General features: G+C 41.3%; 1 protein-coding gene across 1 annotated transcript; it reads right to left on the reverse strand.

Annotated features, from left to right (window-relative positions):
• Window positions 1-1,785: 1,785 nt before the first annotated feature.
• igsf10 (immunoglobulin superfamily, member 10) lies at window positions 1,786-9,270 on the reverse strand. The gene is made up of 3 exons (XM_056757368.1): window positions 8,468-9,270; window positions 7,464-8,364; window positions 1,786-4,280 (listed from the first exon to the last, which is right to left on the reverse strand). The coding sequence occupies exons 1-3, from the start codon at window positions 9,051-9,053 to the stop codon at window positions 2,369-2,371; spliced, it is 3,399 nt and encodes a 1,132-aa protein (XP_056613346.1). The 5' UTR covers window positions 9,054-9,270; the 3' UTR covers window positions 1,786-2,368.
• Between the last annotated feature and the right edge of the window lie 8,993 nt (window positions 9,271-18,263).

An 18,263-nucleotide genomic window follows, 5' to 3' on the forward strand; every position in this document is an offset into this window, starting at 1 on the left:
CATGCGATTAAATTGACAAATCTTTACAAAGGAATCTTTAGTCTTTTGGTGCATCAAAAGTTATACTGGTGCTGGTTTCAGGAAGCTTCGTATGGAAGTGTAAATTGTTACAACTGTAAATACACACTTTTCACAGGCTACAAGCATCCTGTGTTATATGTGATATGACAGGTTACATGGCCATTTTTCTATACATTTAAAAAATGAAAATATAAAAAACTTTTAAGGATTTATGAGGCTAATGAACGCTGAACACGTCATCACAGTCTTGTGAAAAAGGTCCATTAAGCTACATGGTGAGACCTCTGTGATAACCCATAAGAAAGTAAAATCAAAGATATAATCTCTTTCATATCTCGTTGTTTTTTTCTTCTTCTAGAGATCAATGAACAATGAAGCAATTTTAGGAGAGACACCTGAGACTAAGTTGAAATACAACTGAAAGCGCAATAACATAAGAGATGGGAATATTTCATATTAAGCACAATACAACGGCTTATTTGTTGTTATTCTGTGTGAATGTCTGGACTCTGGTTCCTGGAGTGTAGACTTACATGTGATGATATTTTTGGTTAAATGTCAGACTTACCGATTTTGGTTCAGTCATTGACCCTTACCTTCAAATAATCAGGTGATAAGATGAGGTTCTTTGCCAGAGAGAACCCATATTTTATATAGACCTGCTATGGACTTTCAAACGCAATAGTAGCAAATTATTTAATGGAAAGATTAACTAAAAACAAAATGTATGTCGGAACAGCCTTTGCTGAAACCACAATAACCTCTAGACAGGCAAGTTTCTTTTTAAGGCAGCATATGTTGCTCCTGCTTGTTTTCTTATCATTTCATTTCGATGTGGCACTAGAGAATCTTTTTAGGGTTTAAAGATCTTGTACTGCTCAAACATTTGTTGTCTCATGCTGTGTGACAGCACCAAGCAGATTTCTGTAGCTCTGTCTCAGACACTGAATTCAGGTGTATAATCTTTATATAGGCCATTCTAAGAAGTTCACTCGAATGGATGGACAGGATGAAGATGAATCTGTCCCTTGTGTGTGAAAAACAGAAGTGTGGATTCTAAAACGGCATCGTGAAATTCCAGAAAGGACTGAGATGCTGTGGTGTAAAGTGTCGATCCATGCAAAGGTTGAAATGTTGGAAGGCAAAAAATGTTGCGAAAGTAAAACCACCAGAGCCTTACTTTAGTGTCAAGCAACGTTTGGGCCAAAACACCAACAGTTGGACCTTGTGAGAACATTATTTAGATCCCATGAAGAAAACAGCTGATAAATCATCTAAATAATGCTCTTTTAATATAGAAAGGTTTCAGGTTAATATGTTACTAGTTATAACGTCTGTGTGAAATCCACATAAAATGGAAACAAAGTGTGTTTTACACTTGAAATTGTACTGAATCCACAATATTGTGGAGAGCACACAAGAAGCTTTATAAACCCACCAATCCGAAAAAAAAAAAAATTTTTGTTGACTATCATGGCTGAGAAAAAAATCTGCATTTAAAAATCCTCAATACGATCAGTTTAAAGTATCAGTGTCATATGGATTTATTCAGGGAAATGTCGTGGACAGTAGGCAACACACACATCAAATGAGCACATTGCTTTTTTGCTTTATATCACAGTTTACATTGCAGAATCTTTCCACAAATATATAAAATAAACAGAACATCACAACTCATCTTAATTTTCAGTAAATCTGTGTAAATTAACTGATTATGAATTCATTTGTCAGTATATACTGTATATATTTTAAAATATATTACATGAAACATTGTTTAGTTGAAATTGGACAGTTTCTTCTACTAAATTTTTTTTAACATTAAATGTTTTCTATTGTGAGAAAAACTCAAGAATATTCACTCATTACATATGAGCACAGAGTATGTGAAACTCTCTGTGATGCTGTTAATGCTAAATTAAAATACATATATTTTTAATACAGTAGTTCAATGTGAAAATAAACTTGTCAGAAAAACTGAAGACATTAAAAGTCATTTCAAAGACTCAAGTCCTCAATGTTGTTTTGTTTTCCCCTCAAACAGCATTATTATCCAGACTTCTGTACATGACAGATCAAAGTAGCCTCACTCTATTTAACTAAGCTAGTACAGAGCTGGAAAATATCTGGGACGTAAAAACACATCTTCGAAAGAGCAGGTTAACATCCATTCTAAATCATAAACATCTGACAGCAGACTTTTCCGGGACCTATTGCAGATCAGCAAACTGTGTTTTGCAGATGTCTTCCCGATGTAAAATGCAGACTTCAAATAGACGTCTGCCAAATGTTGTGTACTATCAGGGAGACCTTGCAGAAGAGCATACTGTCATCACCCAATGAACTCTACTTATATGACTGTCATGTCTGTAATTTTGGTATCTCTGCCTAGAATGTTTACAGCAGAACACTTGTAATTTCCAGAATCCGCTCTTGTGGGATTTTGAATGACAAGTGTCCCTTGTGGATGGAGCAGATGACTGATTTCAGGCGTTCTATTTCCTGTGGTGGTAAGAACGGAGTGATCTGGAAGCTCCCAGATGATATCTGGCTTTGGAACTCCTTTGGCAAAACATGGAAGATAAACAGGAACTCCAGTCAGTCCTCTCACAGCTGGTGGAGGTCCAGTAATGATCCGGGGTGCAAATGCCATGATTATAACAGGCACGGTCAGAAGTGCCACACCAGCTTCATTCTTCGCTTGACACACATAGTTGCCGCCATCATTAATGGTTGTCCTTCGTATAACAAGTGTTCCATTTTCCATTAAATGGTAGCGTCCGCTTACTTGCGGACGGGAAAGAGCGTAACCTCCTGGCATGATCCAGGAAATCCTGGCTTTACGTCCATCTGTCAGGCAATGCAGGTAGAGAGGCTCTCCAGAAGAACAGCGAATCATCCCTCTAGGGCGTGTTAGAATGTAAGGCTTTTGAAACACCTCAAACACGATCAGCTTCTCTATGTAGCCCGCCTGGTTTTTGGCAGAGCAACGATATTTCCCTGCGTCTTCTCTCCTGGAGTGGTGAATGACGAGAGTGCCGTCCTTACTCAGGTGATACCTTGAGCCGTTATCACGTTCTTCACCAAGCCTAGTTTTATTGGGTAGCATCCATGTGATTTCTGGCATGGGTTGCCCATCAGCAGAACAGTTCAGCACGGCGGTTCTTCCCATCTGAGTCACCAATCGCTCATTAAAAGGATTTTTAAAAATGGGTCTCTTGAGCATACCTGTGACCTCCAGTTGAAGCAACATGACCGCCTCACCTCCATCATTCTGTGCCATACAGATGAACTCTGCTCTATCTGATGGCCGAACGTTACGAATCTCTAGCGTACCGTTGCTGTGAACGTTAATCCGGCTTCCGTAGTATGGTGCTGTGAGAAATATATTGTCCGGCATGATCCATGTGATCTTTGGGGGAGGATGTCCCTCAACCTTGCAGTCTATTAGTTTTCTAGAGTACTTGACTGCTATATCTTTCACCACAGTTCTGTTCTGTTTAAAGCCATTGATGATAGGTGGATTTCCATCAATGTCCAGCTTATATACTTGATTTTCCTCACCTGCTGCGTTACGAGCCGTGCAGACATACTCTCCAGCGTCGGCCAGTTTAACATTGCGTATATCAAGAGACCCATTTGCGTGCACTAAGCATCGCTCATTAGATGCAGCAATTATATCTTTGGATGGCAGCATCCACAGGACCTTTGGCTTGGGCTCCCCTGTAGCCTTACAGTCAAAGCGGATATTTCCACCTGGCCTCACCTTAGCATAGGTACGGTTTGGGGGTTGAATTCGAGGGACCGCAGTTACCACATTAATGTGAATATGGATCTTGTCCTTACCCAGTTTGTTTTCTGCATAACAGGTATAATTGCCCTCCTCACCCATTTCTACTTTATTGAAGTACAGCGTACCATTATTAAACACGGTGTACCACTTGGACCGAACTTCTCCAGCTCCATCCGATTGCACGGCACTATTAACCAAGGTACCATCGGGCAGCCCCCAAGATATCTCTGGGATGGGGAAACCAGCTGCCACACAGTCCACTTTTAGGTCATGGCCGTAAGGCACTTGTTTCTTACTAAAGACGTTTGATTCAATCCGAGCTGGCTTCATAATCACAGAAACCCTCATCAGCTTTACATCATCCCCCGCTTTGCTGCGTGCAAAGCACATGAAGTCCCCGGAATCCATCTCATTAACTGATTCAATGACGAGAGTGCCGTTCCCCTGGACCTTTATGCGGCTTCCCATTCTGAAATGAAAATATGACACTTTATAACAATGCACGGCAACTGTTGCAGTAAATACTTCCAATATGTCTGTCATCTGTTTTTTTAAACATGCTATTCAAAGACCAGCAAATCACTGTAAATATTTATGTTTTTTTTATATTTGTAGGTTTCAATGCCTAAAAGTAAATTCTGCCTAAACTTACTCAATTGTTGGGAAACAATTCCTGAAATCGTCCTCTTTTAGTGATGTTTGTTAAAATATCCAGCAACAACTCAAAGCCTACTTTTCATGCCTAAAGGACTGGAAAACATTCTGAGGGATTGTTTAAATTAAAAACAGAGCACCCCATGTCATGGCTTGTTTTTGCAACATTTATTGAAGTTGCACAAAGATATGTTGTTGTTTAAAAATTTGTTTGTGACGGAGCAGTTTTGAAAGTCATTGTTTATCTAGAACCAGTGTGCCTATACTTGCTTCCCTTATATTATTCATTTTTATTATTATTGGTAAAAGCTATTATTACATTTTTTTCTTGCTTGCTAACACACAATTCCTGAAACAATTCACCATTTTCTCACAACTATAAACACATTCTCAAAACAAAACCCCACATAAAACAGCCTCATTTTGCAATGGTTGAACCATGTTCTTATTCCGAAAACACATAATATAATGAACTGAAGTGTCAAGATTTAAACTCAAATAGTGCAGATGTATCCATAAGTAAACTGTTGACACACCAATCAGAATTTCAGGTTAATATTGATTGGTGCTCATCCTAGAATCATCTACTTGGCTTTATACTACTTACTCTAAACATACTGTTTAATTACAGTACAAACTTTATATGAGAGACATTTCACAATTCTGTGTCAAGTAAACTGAAGCATGTGTACACTCTCAATTTTTCATTTTTCACTACCATAGAGATGACTACTTACAAAACATCATATAACAAACAACATATAAAAAACACCAACAGACCAAGAAATTTCTATAGTATTCTGTAACGAAATTGGACCAAATGCACAGGATGCAATTCTTATTAGTTGCTGCATTCATTCACCTTTTGTTCTCCGGAGCCTTCACACATGATCGACCTTGAGAATTCAAACTCTAAGCTGATTTACTGCTGGAACCTTACGACATGGTGCAGCAGACTGTCCCTTCCAGCAGTGGATAACTCAAAGTCCCCCCCCGGCTGCCACCTGGGGGGGCTCAACCTAGATTCCCGTCCAAAGCATATAGGTTTTTGGCATCTCTGGTGTCTAGAGCTTACACTGCTGTGGGCCAAGCTGCCCCCTTTCTCCACGCTATGGCCATCCTGCAGGTCCATCAGGCCAGAGCGTTGAGAGAGCTCCATGAATGTAAGACCAACCCAGTGCGTATGCATGAACTCCGCATCCCCACGACCTCGCTCAGAGGCAACCAAGGTGACCGCGCGGGCTCTTGGTCGGACAATGTCCACTCTTATGGTCCAGGAGAGACACATCTAGCCCAACCTTGCACAGATGAGTGACGCAAATGTTTCAGGGCATCCTCTCAACCTCAGTCAGAGGCAAGGATGCTCACGTGCTTCGGGCCGAGGTCGCCACCCCTCTGGCAAAGGAAGAGATTGTGGTCCTCCCTCTAGACAAGATGTTCAGGTACCTACTCAAGCTGCCATTCAGGATGCTCACGCAAAAGCACATCCTGGCGTCTATCAGATGACAAGATTGGTTCATGGCAATAGACCTGAGTGAAACTTACTTCCATGTCTCGATTTTCCCTCATTATCGCCCATTCCTACGGTTGGCTTTCAAGGGTCAGGCATATCAGTACAGAGTCCTCCCTTTTGGTCTGTCCCTGTCCCCATGAGTCTTCATGAAGATCGTGGCAGCCGCCCTCACTCCCCTCAAGGAGAGAGGTGTGGGGGTACTAAACTATCTTGACGACTGGATCTTCTGACTACAGGTCAACCGAGAAAAGAGCAAGCTCTCCCCTGTGCAGTGCATCTCTTTCTCGGTATGGAACTCAACTCTGTCTCCATGACAGCGCGACTGACTACAGTTCGCGCTCAGTCAGTGTTGAACTGCCTGGAACAATTCAGGCAGTCAGCAGTGCCCCTGAAACAATTTCAGAGGCTCCTGGGACACATGGTATCCTCTGCAAGGGTGATACCCCTCGGGTTGATGCACATAAGACTGCTCCAAGACTGGCTACAGAGTCGAGTTCCCTGGAGAGCATGGCACACCGCAGCAGGCGTATGACCAATACGCCTCTGTGCCGATTCACCCTAACCCATTGGTCTTGAATTGCAGGCGCTCCCCACCAGGGAGGAAGACCCAACCCCTTCCGTGTTGTGTCCAGTATGCGTACTGCGCCTCTACTTAGGTGGGTCAGTGTGTTATTTCCACCTCCCTTCTTCCCCCACTGGGTGAATCAAAAGGCATTTTATCCATTACTAAGCTAACGTGACTAACATCCTGCAGGCGGGATGGGCAGAGCAGCCCTGCCCCTTAGGTTGAGTATCAGCTTAGTTATCTAGCGCATAGCTCTAACAAACCTAGTGCTCCAGACGTAGTAACCCCTCAGCAGGTTGGTTCCGACGGATGTATCCTCATTATTAGTTTACAGCTTGGTAACCCATGACCTTTCCTAGGTGGACCACCACCTCACGGTACTCCCTTCAGTCCCTGCATTCCTCCCATGAGTTCTCCCCTCACGACGTATGTAACCTCTGTTCCCTGATGGAGTGAACAAGTCATTGTGTGCTTCTTGCCACAATGCTTGCCGCCTGCTGCAGCAGTCGAGAGATGCTCCCAGGCTCCTCAGCACAAAAGGTGAATGAATGCAGCAGACCGTCTCCCTTCTATACCGCATTTCCGGGGCGGAGTCCAGCATGCGAATTTGATTTGCCAATTTCATTCGACTTTTAAAAGTCGTCATAAGATGACTATGGTTCTCAAGATGAAAGGTTCTCAAGTCAAACCCCTTCTGTTGGTTCAGTAATAATAAGTATTTTACTTCTGTCAACAATTTAGTGTTGTTATTGGGTTGTGTATCATTTCTGTGTTGCAATTAATTAAATAACTAAATAACAATTGTTTCCAAGCAGCTTTTGCCATTGGTTGAACCTGACATTTGAAGTTGAAAACGTCATAACGACACACCTAACCTTGAAAAATAAAATTGATTTGCAAAATAACAGGTAATAACCTACCTATCTGAGTGGTCCACAAGAGTCTTGGAAGGAAGCCTCCAAATGATATGGGGTTTTGGGTTCCCAATTGCAGAGCAGTTCAATTGAAGACGACCACCGTATAGCAGTTCAGTTTTTAGTGATGATGTTTGAATGATCTGAGGGGCAGTTTCAGTCCTCTTCACAGATAGCATGACCACACGCCGCTCTGATGATGTGCTGCTGGTTGCAACACATTCATATTTTCCACTTTCAGTTATTGCTACATTCCTCAGGTGAAGTGTACCGTTAAAAAAAACAGATATCTTTGGGTGTGAGGATCTAAAAGGCCTTATGATTGTGCCATCATGTAGGACCCAGAGTGTGGTAGGTTGGGGGTCACCATGACTTGAACAGGGCAAAAACAGATTCTGCCCAACATCAGCTTTAACCAGCTGTTGTTTCTCTTCCAGTATTAGCGGGGGTTCCTCCACCACTTGCAGACGAACAGTGACGGTGTCAGTATTTCCCGTATTACTTGCAAAACACTTGTAATTTCCACAATCAAAAGTTGACACATTTTGGATAGTTAGTATCCCCTTTGAGCTTACTGCTACTCTTCCATGCATAGTGTTTCGACTCCTAACTTCTGTGTGGTTTGGTAGAATCCATGACACAATTGGCACTGGTCTGCCCTCTGTATTGCATTCCAATTCTACAGTTTTCCCAGAGAGAACATTAACTTCCCTCACCTTTGGTTCCAATATACGGGTGGGATATTCCAGAACTGACAATGTAACCACAAGCTTATCAGAGCCATGCTCATTCTCTGCAAAACATATGTAATGCCCATGGTCTTTAATGTTTGCTCTTTGGATTGACAATGTTCCATTCTTCAAGACTTCAAATTTACCCATTTTGCTCCTGATTTTCAACATCTTACCTGGTGATATAAAGGAAAGAAAAGAGACTGTAAAATTATCAATTCTTCTCAAGAAGTTGAACATAGAAGTTTACTTACGCATGTTTGGTATGAACAAATATACCTGTGGTAGATGCAAATCGTCTCCAGCTGATTGTGGGTTCAGGATTGCCAGTCACATTGCAGGGAAGCAAGGCATCAGAGTTTAAAAGAACAGTGAAACTGGCAGCTTTTCCACCAATAATCATTGGCTTGTAAATAATATCCTCAACAGATGACCTATTTATAGTATTAGATAAGTCATACCTGGAAGAGCGGTCATAGGAATTTGAATTGCCTGTATCAATATTTTGTGAAGAAGGGGTGAGGGTGTAGAATTGTTTTTCAGTTTGATCAAACATTGTGACTGAACTTATTCTTCTCTCGTCTGATTTTCCCAGAGGTACACCAGATGAGGTATGACACTCAAAACAGTCCTTGTATGTTTTATCATATACGGTTGGCTGAACACTCATATAGGGTCTTTTTGTTGTGTATCTCAAACCCCTTTCTGCTTTAAGCCTCATATTAATGTTCACTGGGATTGCATTGGTGTTCCTCTGCGTTTGCGATTGTGGTGTAGTGTGTAATCCAATCGCTGTATGTCTTCTGTAAGTTGATGCTGGTTCAGTTGTCAAAGTGGTGAATTCTGGTAAATTAGAAAAAGACATAATTGAGTTTCTCCAAGCCTCAGAGTCAGCATTAATAGCTGGCAGAGGTGTCTTTCCTACTTTAAAGGGTGTAGGCAGAGGTCCTACTCCCACACTTTTGTTCTGACTGTGTGATGCTATACTGGTGGATTTGGTAGAAGATTTGTCTGAGATTTCAGTAACCGAGGCTTGGGGTGTTGTTAGGGTTTTGACCTGCCCTCTCCTTTTGAAGCCAGGCTTCTGATTTCCCCACAATCTTGTGTGAGAATCTGAGAGCCTACCCCGATCAAAATTTTGCTTTACCTCAGTTTTAATTGTTGGTGGGGCTGCCAAAGTGTTTGAAGCTGGTGTAGATTCTGTTGGAATGGGCAGCTCATGGAAAGCAGGAAACCTTGTAGCTGAAAGAGATATGACTCTATAAGATGTATCTGGTTCAAGATAGGAAGAAGAGCCCGATGCGTCATCAGTTGATGTTTCCAGAATGTTTTTTTCTATTGTCATTGGTGGGGAGCCAATTATACGTGGAAGCTGCAAATCTTCAGAAGATACCGCAGTTGACACCCTTTTCTTCACCTCAGGTTTTGCTACGGATGCCTTCATGTGCTCTTGTACAGTCGACAATTCTTTGACATTCTCTTGTGTGATTTTAGAAGACTTTGTAGTTGGGATTGGCATTGATAGAGGAACATAAGCATCTTTGGTTAGTTCGATCTCCTCTGCATAAACATCATTTTTATAATATTGTGGCTCTTTAAGTATGGAATGAAGATTAGTTGCTAACTTCTGTGATTCAGTTACAGCATTGGTCTTGGGCGAGGTTGACCAATTTGTACCCGGTATTGTTAAGACACTTTTTTCTATTGGTATGCGATAACTAGTGGTAGGACTGACCAAGCTTTGATCCACTGTAGTTTTGCATTTTTCTGCCGACACTCCAGCTTTAAATCTCCCCTCATCATCACAATCTGAGATTTGTTCCACAGTGTCTGGTGAAGTGAGATTGTCCCCTTTGTTAACAGACAGATGTTTAAATTTATCTAGTAAAGACTTAATGTCTGAAATTTTGCTGGGACGAATGATCCTACGTTTGCCAGGAAAGTTACGTCTCTTTCCTGGTTGGGATTTTTTAGGAGGAACGATTTGGATTTCGTGTTTTGAGATGATTGTAGACCCAGGAAGGAGATGAGCAGACGTGATTCTTTGAGTGGTGTGAAATGTGATCTTGTCCTGCTCTCTATCAGTTGTGGTGACAGTTGTAAATATAGTCTGACTTTCAGATTGCTGATGGGTTACATTTGGGATCTGAAAGTGGTATGATGGTGTTGCCCCAGCTGCAACCTCTTCTGAGTCTCCAGAGAGCAGGGGCTCAATTGTATCTGTATCTTCGTTTACAGTATCTACAATAAGAGGCTCCCCTGAGTGTCTGTTAATTTCTCTCTCATGTTTGTATGGGTTACCATTACTGTGGTTTAACACATAATCTGAGTTAGTGGTATTTGGGGCTAACACATCTTTCTGTGGAGCTCCATCATACATGGGAATGTAACTGCTCACTATTGGTGTGGTATGCGTCTGAGAGTGAGAGTATGGGTATGATGTGGCTGTAAATAACTTTGATTTGTCTTTTGTTTTTAAGATAACATTAACATTGTTTGCCTCTTCTTTCATGAAACTGTTGACAGTTATGTCATTGGTCTTTGGAATTGTAAAACCAGTGGCATTAATGTTACTAACTGTCTTAAGTCCAAGTTTTGGGGTAGTCATGACAGCAAATTCATCCTCAGAGACACCATCCCCAGAGATATTGTCACTATCTTCTGGCACATTTGTAAGTGTCTCATCCTCATTTCCTCTTTTAATTTCAGAATCCATGATAAAAGTGGCAAAATTTCGAGTATCTGCTATTTTGTTGGCTTTATTAAAGACCTGTCTTGCTAAAACTCGAGTTCTTCTGTTGCCTCTTCTGACAGTTGGAGCCTTATGAAATCGGGTGTATGGTCTGTCTGAGATAATACTCATTGAATCCTCACTTACGATGTGAGGGTAATATCTGCTGCTATGTTTCTGGCTATCACCTACAGTATGTACTACAGTTTGTATCTCACTCTGCTTTGTGCTTGTTGACAAATCATCAAAAACCATTATTTGAAAGGCAATCAAATCTGCTCCTAGATAATTGGCAGCTAAGCATCTGTACAACCCCGCATCTTGCAACGTCAGTCCACGTATTTCCAAACTACCATTTCTGTGCAGCTTTCTGTTTCCAAAAGATTTGTCTAAAACGGTTTGATCAGGAAGTATCCACTGAACCGAAGCCTGTGGACTGCTTGATGAGGTGCAATCAAGAAATACTTTCTGACCAACAGTTTGTGAGATTTGAACTCCATTAACCTCTTCTTCTTTACTATATGGAGACAATACAGTGACCCTGAAGGCAAGGATATCTGCATCCAGGAAGTTTGTGGCAATGCAGTGATAGACACCTGTGTCTGAACTTTCCACTGATCTTAAAGTAAGTTTTCCTGAATTAGTGGCCACAATCCTTTGATCCTCACTGTGGTATGGTGCATGTATCTTACTTCCATCTGGTAGACTCCATTCTGTTGTTGGTTTTGGATCCCCAAAGATTTGGCAGTTTAGTTCAACCAGCCTACCAGCAAGGACAGAATGTTCTGTCTTGGTCTGATTGTCCCTTCTGATCATTGTCCAGCTATATTGATCTCTACTATCCTTGCTGCTTTTAACATCTACTTGAACATGGGAGAAATACTTAATATTAAGGGACTGGAAAGTTGTTGCCATGCGGTCCAGCTGTAAGCTTATCATACCTTGCATTAACCATGCAGGAGTAGCTTTGATTTTTGCCTCAATTTCTGTAAAAACATCATCTGCAGTGGGAGTTGTTTGCTTGTATGTGTAAACTGTATCTGATTGCAGAGAAAGTGATAATCCTCGTTCAAGTTTCATATGTGACTCGCTATAGATAGCCAAGATGTTCCAAATCTGGCTTAAACGATCATTATCAATGCTGCAGACCAATGACGTTGAGACATTTGCACTCAGTGCACTTACATCTTTTCCATTTACTCCATATTTGACAGTCAAGTTGTCCATTCCCAAAGGTCTCTGTACAACACATCCTATACTGGCCACATTGTGGAACTGATCAGTGATATTCATTTCCACCATGCCAATGGGTGCAACAAAATCTGTGGGAGAGACTGAAATATAGTAATCTTCTCCAAAAGTAACATTTTTTTGTTTCAGGTGAGGATGAATCCATGGCCTTGTGCATGTATAGTCATCATCACGTAAATGCACAATACTCTTGCCTCTCGAAGAAAGTGGGAACTCACAGACAGGACACAGGTGTTCTTTAACAATCGTCCTGTCTCTTTTGCATTTCAGAACACCTGTAAATAATAACAAAAACTCTTATCCTCTGTTTGTCATCTATAAGAATGATGATTCTTGGATGATTTACATTTTTGATCATATGTTATTGTATTATTTTAAAACAACAATTGGTCATCATAGACCAGACTCTTACCAGGGTTTTTCTTTATCCAGTCGGCAAGCCAACTCATCTGACAGTCACATGACCAGGGGTTTCCACTTAGAAAAAGATTCTCTATCTTGTAACAACCAGCAAGAACAGCTCCAGACAATGTGGTTAAAGAATTGTCTGATAGGTAAATTGTCTTGAGAGTTGAGAATTTGTAGATATGGCTGTAGCGCAATGATATAAAAGTGTCCGGATGAAGCTGCTGGAGCATATTTCCCTCAAGGTTGACCAACTGTAGCATTTTTAATCCATAAAAACTCTCTGGATGGATGAATGTAATGTGATTATGGTCCATATGGAGCCGTACAAGATGGTCCAGGCCTCTAAATGTATACTTGTCAAGCTTCTCAACTTGGTTATAACCCATTTTCAGAACCTAGACATGTTAATATAAATAAAGAGCTTTAATTAGACAGAAAAGCCAAAGAGACTGTTAATAATGCTGCAATTGACATTGTAATGAATTCAATTATATCATAGTATATCAATCAAAATATGAATTCTAAGGAAACTTATAACAAAATCAAGCACACACATATAAAAATGTGAGGTAACAGTTAGTGCATTTTAAAATTGTAGCCATTAATCAGCTATTCTATTAAAGGGATATTTCAGATATGAAACAAAATTACACCATGTTTACTCACCCTCAAGGTATCCTAGGTGCATGGGCGACATTGGGGGGGGGGCAAGGGGGGCAGATGCCCCTCCATGTTGTAATTTAATTATTGGAGACAAAGAGTTGCAGATGTGAAAATTGTTTCCTATGTGATTATATTTGTATTTCCGCATTTATAGGGGGCAGCAAAACGAAAAAAGAGCAACATGCTACGCATTACGTACTGTTACGCATTACGTAGTAATAGCCTACGTACTACTACTATCCGACAAAATCTGTCAAAATGGCTTAGCGTCCCAATACGTTGGATAATCAAAAACAGATAGTGCTGCCGATGAAGGACATGTAACCGAGCAGACAAGCAGACAACAGAGCAGATTTGAAAATGAGAATCATTCTCCAATGTGAGCCGTCAGGTCAGTTTCAAATTGCAGCCGTTAGCCAGGCCTCGACAGACAGCGCGCGTCCTGAGCGAGATCCAGTTCACGGACCAAAAATGTCTACCAACTTTATTGAAATCGGGCAGTATCAACCAGTTATTTCCTTTCCAGTGACTGAAGGTAGAAAGTTCAGAAAAGAATGGTATGGGATTTATGAATGGCTGGAATTTAGTCCCGCCATTGATCGGGCTTTTTGTTTCCAATGTCGCGCATTTGGTGGCAACGAGAACAAAAATAGACACATTTCAAGTCACTGGACTTGCCAACTGGAAAAAAGCCACGGAAAAAAAAAGTGAACATCAGAAGAGCAGCGTGCACATTTCTGCAGGTTTGAAAATGAAAAGTCACTTACAGACACTTAAAACGGGAAGCGTAGCGACGCAAATAAGCAGTGAACACGCAAAAAGAGTAAACGAGAACAGAGAATATTTGAAAAAAATATGCGAGACTTTGCTCTTTTTCTGTCGCTCCGGTATTGCTCTTCGTTGTCACGACGAAATGGATGGTCGGAAAATCTGGGAATTTTTTTGCAGTTGATGGATTTAAGGGCCACTGACAACCAACTAATTGATCGCCTATTTAAGAAGAGAGAGAGATCATTAAATTATGTACATAGCAAGCACCAAAATGAGTTGATCAATACAATGGCCTGGCCGATTTGATGCAGCGCCCGGTGGACGCCGTTTAGCACTTCACTAAGGTATGGCTGTTTTGTTGTTTAGTTGTTACTTAAATCTGCTTGTTTAAAATTTCTGTGAATAGTTTGATGATGCAGGTACTCCAAGGTTACTCAAAGGTACCCCCCCGAATTCGACTGTTCAATGCCGCCCATGCCTAGGTGTATATTACTTTATTCTTTCAGACGAATACATTTGGAGGTATAATACCATTTATCCTTGCTTATCCAAGCATTAGAATAGGAGTGACTAGAGAGTGAGATTTTGATGCTTTGAAGCTTCTGAAGGCCTTTATTAACCCCATGGAGACGTGTCAAGCAGTTCTTTCATATCTTGCGCTCTATTCACTCTTATTCTAATGCTTGGATGAGCCAGGATAAATGGTAATATGACTCTGCCTGTAAAACATGTCTGAAATATCCCTTAAGTATACTTGGTTGGTCTTCTAGTCATTTTCTGACTAACTCCCAAAGACAAAAATAAAATTTGCCCCCAAATTAAAATGATATTATCCTACCCACTTACAGTGTGTGTGTTTATTATATACCATGGATGGGTTAAATGCAGAGGACACATTTCAAGTATGAGTTACCATACATTGACAAATACAAAGTTTCACTCTCATGTCATTCTAAACCTGTGGGATTTTTTCCTTAGGAGAATGCGAAAGATATTTTGATAACGTTTGGTAACTAAGTAACCAAAAAACACTTAACCCCATTGACTACCATTGTAGGGACACAAAAGGTCTCGAGTTACTCAACTTAACCCAACTCAAATTTGATTTATATAGCGGTTTTTACAAGTTTCATTGTTACAAAGCAGGTGCACCTGAAACATGTCAACTATAAGGAAAACATTAAATTTATAAAAAACGTGAATAATTCACTACCATTCACACACAAGACACAAAATATACAGCACGCACTCACATGACGCCAAAGGACACACACGCAAACACATATGCTCACACAGCACACATGCACGAAACACAGCCACATACTCACCGAACACAAACACTCATGCACAAAACACACACAAAAGCCGGACACATACACACTCCAGACACATACCCATATGTACATGCTCGAGCTGGTTTTGCCAAGTGGTTGATGTCCTCAGGACAACATTTTTATAAAGAAAACCTAAACCCACACCAAACACCAACCGTAACCATTATGTACCCCTAAAATAAGTGGGAAATTATAAGTGAAATGCAATGGTCTAGAAGCACCAAATCTTGGTTGGAAGATTAAACTTAAAATAAACTGTAAACTTATTTCTAAAATTTGATGGGTAGATTTAAATGTTGTTCCATGTGTGAGCTAAACAGTGGATCATTAATCATTTATTTGGCACAAAATGCCTTCATTGACCACTTCTTTCAAATTTAATGAACTCTTTTCTCACTTAGAGACAACAATTGCCAAAACTCTGTGTACCTACAGATTAATTTGCTCACATCCACATTTTTTGTTTCAAAATTGTTGAACTTGAGTTCAAAACAATAACATAATACAAAATTGAATAAGACAGCAATTTTCTGTATTTCTACTATGATATTTAATTGAAATGTATTTTGTCTAAAAAAATTAAATGCTATTAAAACAGCTGGACCAACCACAGATGATTCCAGTTGTAGCTTAAGAACAACAAACGTGTCAATCCTTTATGTCATTTCATAACCATCTATTAAAAAGAGGAGAAACCAGGAATCATTTGAATTGTAACATAAACATGTACCAAGCGAGTCATAGAGAAGTGGTTAAAAGAGGATGAGGAATACGTATGTGTGGTGGAAGAAGAATAAGAGGAAGATCAAGAGATGTACTCTCAGATGAGATCAGGGCAACTATAATTGACCATGTAGTAAATCATGGTCTTTCAATGAGAGAGGCTGGTCTGAGAGTACAGTCAAATCTTCAACGCTCAACAGAGGCATCTAGAGTTTTATTCAGCGAGAGCATCTTTTCCAAACCTACTTGTGTGTTATTGTTTATGCATTTCTGCTTAATATCGGACCCAACGGTTACCTCCCAATGGTGGGAGAGGCAAGATGCTCACTGATGTACAGGCAACTGCAATCGTTGACATTGTCATTAGTGACAATGCCCTCAAATTCACAGAAATTCAAAACAGTGTGTTAGCAGACAACATCACATTTGCAAATCTTCACAGTATCAGCATAACGACTATTTCAAGAGTCGTGAAAAAACATCAGGTCAGGATGAAGCAGTTGTACACTGCGCCTTTTGAGAGGAACTCTGACCGAGTCAAGCAACTCAGGAACCAATATGTCCAGGTAAAATGACCATAAAATACAGAACGTCTCGTGTTACTTGGCTGTAACCCTTTTCCCTGAAAAAGCGGGAACGAGATGCTGCATTTCAAACGCTTTGGGAGAACAGTCTTTGTTCGACCGGTTGTGAAGCACATGTGTCAAATAGCCAAAAACTATTTTGGCTTTCAACAACCTCGGCAAGTGACATGGCTTATTACACCAGCACCTGCAGGTTATAAGTATGTGCAGACGCGTCATCAGGTTCCAACTTTGTCTGTAAGGACGTCAGGGCACAGCTACAGTGCGCCATTTCCCGCTTTTTCAGGGAACAGGGTTACAGCCAAGTAACCCGAGACATTCCCTATCAAAAGCAATACTTGATGCTGCATTTCAAACTCTATGGGCAGAATACCAAAGCTGACACACTGGAAGTGTCTGGCCCCCAAAGGTTGTGTTGCGTGTGGGCACAATCCGAGAGGTTGCCTTAGATATGACAATGGGATGTAGACACGTGAAACTGGAGTACCATGGACATCCAGACTATAAAATCCTGCCTCATCACACACTTGCTGAAAGGGGACACCTCTTGCCAAGGTCTTAGAAGATGAAAGCCCCTTGTGGAATGAGCTTTGACTCCTAGAGGTGAAGCTTGACCGCGCGCCTCATAGACCAGAGCAATAGCATCCCTCATCCAATGGGACATTGTTTGCTTGATGGCAGCCGCCCCTTTGTTGCGGCCCCCATGGCATATAAAAAGTTGCTCCGATTTACGCCACTGGCTAGTGCGGTGGACGTAAGTGTAAAGATCACCTATTGGACACAGTAGGTGTAATCGTTCCTGCACCGACGTCGTGAACGACGGAGGGCAGAATGCCTTAAGAACAACCGGATGCACAGTGGAGAATGGAACTTTAGGCAGATAACTAGGGCGATGATGCAAAATAGGTTTGACCAGCCCAAGGGCAAAATTTAAACAGGACGGCGAGGTTGAGCGTCTGCAAATCTCCGACTCTTTTAAGAGAGGTGATTGCAATTAGAAAAAACATTTTAAACGTCAGAAACCTGACAGGCACTGACTCCATAGGTTCGAAGGGGGCGATAACTAGACCCTCGAGCACCGTCACTAAGTCCAATGGAGAGACTGTCTATCTAGAAGGAGGCATCAGCCAATACAAAGCGGGCGACTATAGGGTTTTTTCACACAGAAACATCGTCAAACAGGGCGTGGGCAAAATGGCGGCCACATAATCCCTCAGAGTACCAGGGTTTGTCACTGAGGACAGTTTCTCCTGCAGAAACTCCAACACTGCAACGATCTGGCAGAGAATTGGGTCTATGCAATGCACCATCATTCAAAAACGCTCCATCTAAGGGCGTAGCTCTTTCTAGTGGAGGGAGCCCTAGCACTTAGAATAGTCTCTACTACGTTAGGCGGATGCCCAGTACCTCTCAGCTGGTGCCCTTCACGGGCCAGGCATGGAGGTTCTAGACGAGGATGAAACACTGTCCCCTGTGCCTGAGACAAAAGATCTCTCCTGACTGGGATCACCCATGGCGAGTCATCTATGAGGGATACTAGGTCCGAGAACCAGATTCTGGTTGGCCAACGGGGAGCTATCAACAAGAGGCGAGACCCCTGTTGACAGACC

This window comes from Triplophysa dalaica, chromosome 9 (assembly GCF_015846415.1).
Source record: "Triplophysa dalaica isolate WHDGS20190420 chromosome 9, ASM1584641v1, whole genome shotgun sequence".
NCBI classification, from domain to species: Eukaryota; Metazoa; Chordata; class Actinopteri; order Cypriniformes; family Nemacheilidae; genus Triplophysa; species Triplophysa dalaica.